The sequence below is a fragment of the Zasmidium cellare genome (genome assembly GCF_010093935.1).
Source record: "Zasmidium cellare ATCC 36951 unplaced genomic scaffold M409scaffold_197, whole genome shotgun sequence".
In the NCBI taxonomy this organism is placed as follows: Eukaryota; Fungi; Ascomycota; class Dothideomycetes; order Mycosphaerellales; family Mycosphaerellaceae; genus Zasmidium; species Zasmidium cellare.
This window is the reverse complement of record NW_022987141.1, coordinates 1-1,721: the sequence shown is the minus strand read 5'-3', so window position 1 is coordinate 1,721 and position 1,721 is coordinate 1. Positions and strand designations below refer to the sequence as shown.

The window sequence follows — 1,721 nt, the reverse complement described above, 5'->3', positions numbered from 1 at the left end:
CTCGTCCGTGAACGATGGCGGCCGAGTGTCGATAACGGCCGGGACGAAGCGGGTGCCATCCTCCTGCATCTGAAGATCCTTGTTGGCGTCGTCTTCGGCCTTCTGTTGGGCGCTGCGGGTATCGATGACGTCGAACAAGTTCTTGTTTTGACGTCCCGGGTCGTTGTAGATGAAGTTGGCGGTGGCTGAACATATCTGGAGGACGGAGTAGACACCCTCTGGCGTCAAGGTGTCCAGGTCGTCGCTCAGCTTGACATCCTTGCTCGCTGCGACGTTGGTGGCGCTGGCGGTCTCTTCTGCGCCTTGATTCGCGGTGGTTGCCCACTGGCGAATGAGTTGGTCGCCGGGGAGAGCGCGCACACCGCCTTCCGACAGGAAACGATGAAAGGCCTTGGTCTGCCTACGCTGTTGCGCGGCAGTGTTGGTGCCCACTTCCTTGGTCGCGAAGATGGGGAGAGTCGGCATGCCGTAGAAGGTGATGTCGTCCAAGCTCTGCACTGTGGACTTCGAGAGCTTCAGTCTGTACGCCTGCCACAGCATGAGTGCCCGAAAGATGTCTTCGCCGTGGAGGTTGTGAACGCCCTCGAAGAATACGCGGTCTTGCTGGGGATCGCCTGGTCCTGTGAAGATGCGGTCGATGTTCGAGACGCCCAAGCCAGTGGTGTGATCGCGCGTGATGGCAGCGAGGGCGAAGCGGAGGAGGTAGACGTGCATGCGGATCGTGTTGTTGGTTGGGTATCGCTGGAGGTCTGGTGGTTGGTCGCTGGTCAGATCCTGGGCTTGGATTCTGCCTTGGGCCATGGAATTGAAGATCTGGTTGGGCATCATCTGTGGCTCTGGGTTGGCACCTCTGCCGCCACCGACATTTTGGTCCAGGCCGTATCTCTGTTGATGCGTCAGCGTGTTCTTTGTTCTTGATTTCGAGATAAACTGAATTGCCAGTTGGCAGTTTTGTGATTCGAAACTGAACTGCCGGCCGGCAATTCAGTTTATCTTGAAATGGAAATGAAGGCTCACCTGTGTGTGGGCTTTGTAGAGAGTCTGGAGATCGCCCGTCACTGCCTTCAAGACATCCAGGAGCTGCTTGTTCTCGTGGAGGTTGAGGTATCCCGCGACAGTAGGGAACTTGACTTCGCCGACCTTCATATCCGCGATCGCGACGCCTATTTCTCCTATCGTAGGTAGGAGTTTACTATATTCCCGGAGCTTCTCTCGGGCCGCGTCTCGTGTCGCCTCGAGTTCTGGGAGGGCGCTCTTGTACTTCTCCTTTGCAGACTTTCCAGCTGACTCGCCGGTGACGTTCGCTGGCTCGTACTGACTCTTGTGGCGCTTGCTAGTCTTGGGGGTGTGGTCTTTGGTCTTTCGCTTCTTAGAGGGGGTGGAGGTGGGCATGACGGCGGCGCCGAGAGGTCGAGGTGGACTGCTGTCGTTGCCGGAATTGCCGAGGGGGGTCGACATGATGAGGGTGTTGGTATGCCCGCGGGCTCGAGGTGTTGGGGATGGTGGTGGGTGGATGTTGTTTTCAAGCTGGTCAATGGTGCTGTGTTGGGTGATGTTGAAAAGCTTGAAGAAAAGAATCTGAACTGCCAGTCGGCAAAGACAAGAAAGAGGGGGGTGGTGGTGAGTGTGTTGTTGAAGAGAAGAGAGAGAAGGAAGGTCGGCGAGTTTAAGTAGGTGCGGAGGTGCTCGGGCCACCCGCCGGCGAGCTGACTCACAATCCG

The 1,721-nt window shown here is 57.2% G+C and overlaps 1 protein-coding gene across 1 annotated transcript; it reads right to left on the bottom strand.

The window, feature by feature from the left end:
• Positions 1-13: 13 nt before the first annotated feature.
• Positions 14-1,458, bottom strand: M409DRAFT_31218 (uncharacterized protein; the record flags this gene model as incomplete). Its single annotated transcript, XM_033810221.1, has 2 exons — positions 14-885; positions 1,018-1,458. Coding segments are annotated over 2 exons (1,313 nt in total), but the record flags the coding sequence as incomplete, so codon positions are not given.
• Positions 1,459-1,721: the final 263 nt, after the last annotated feature.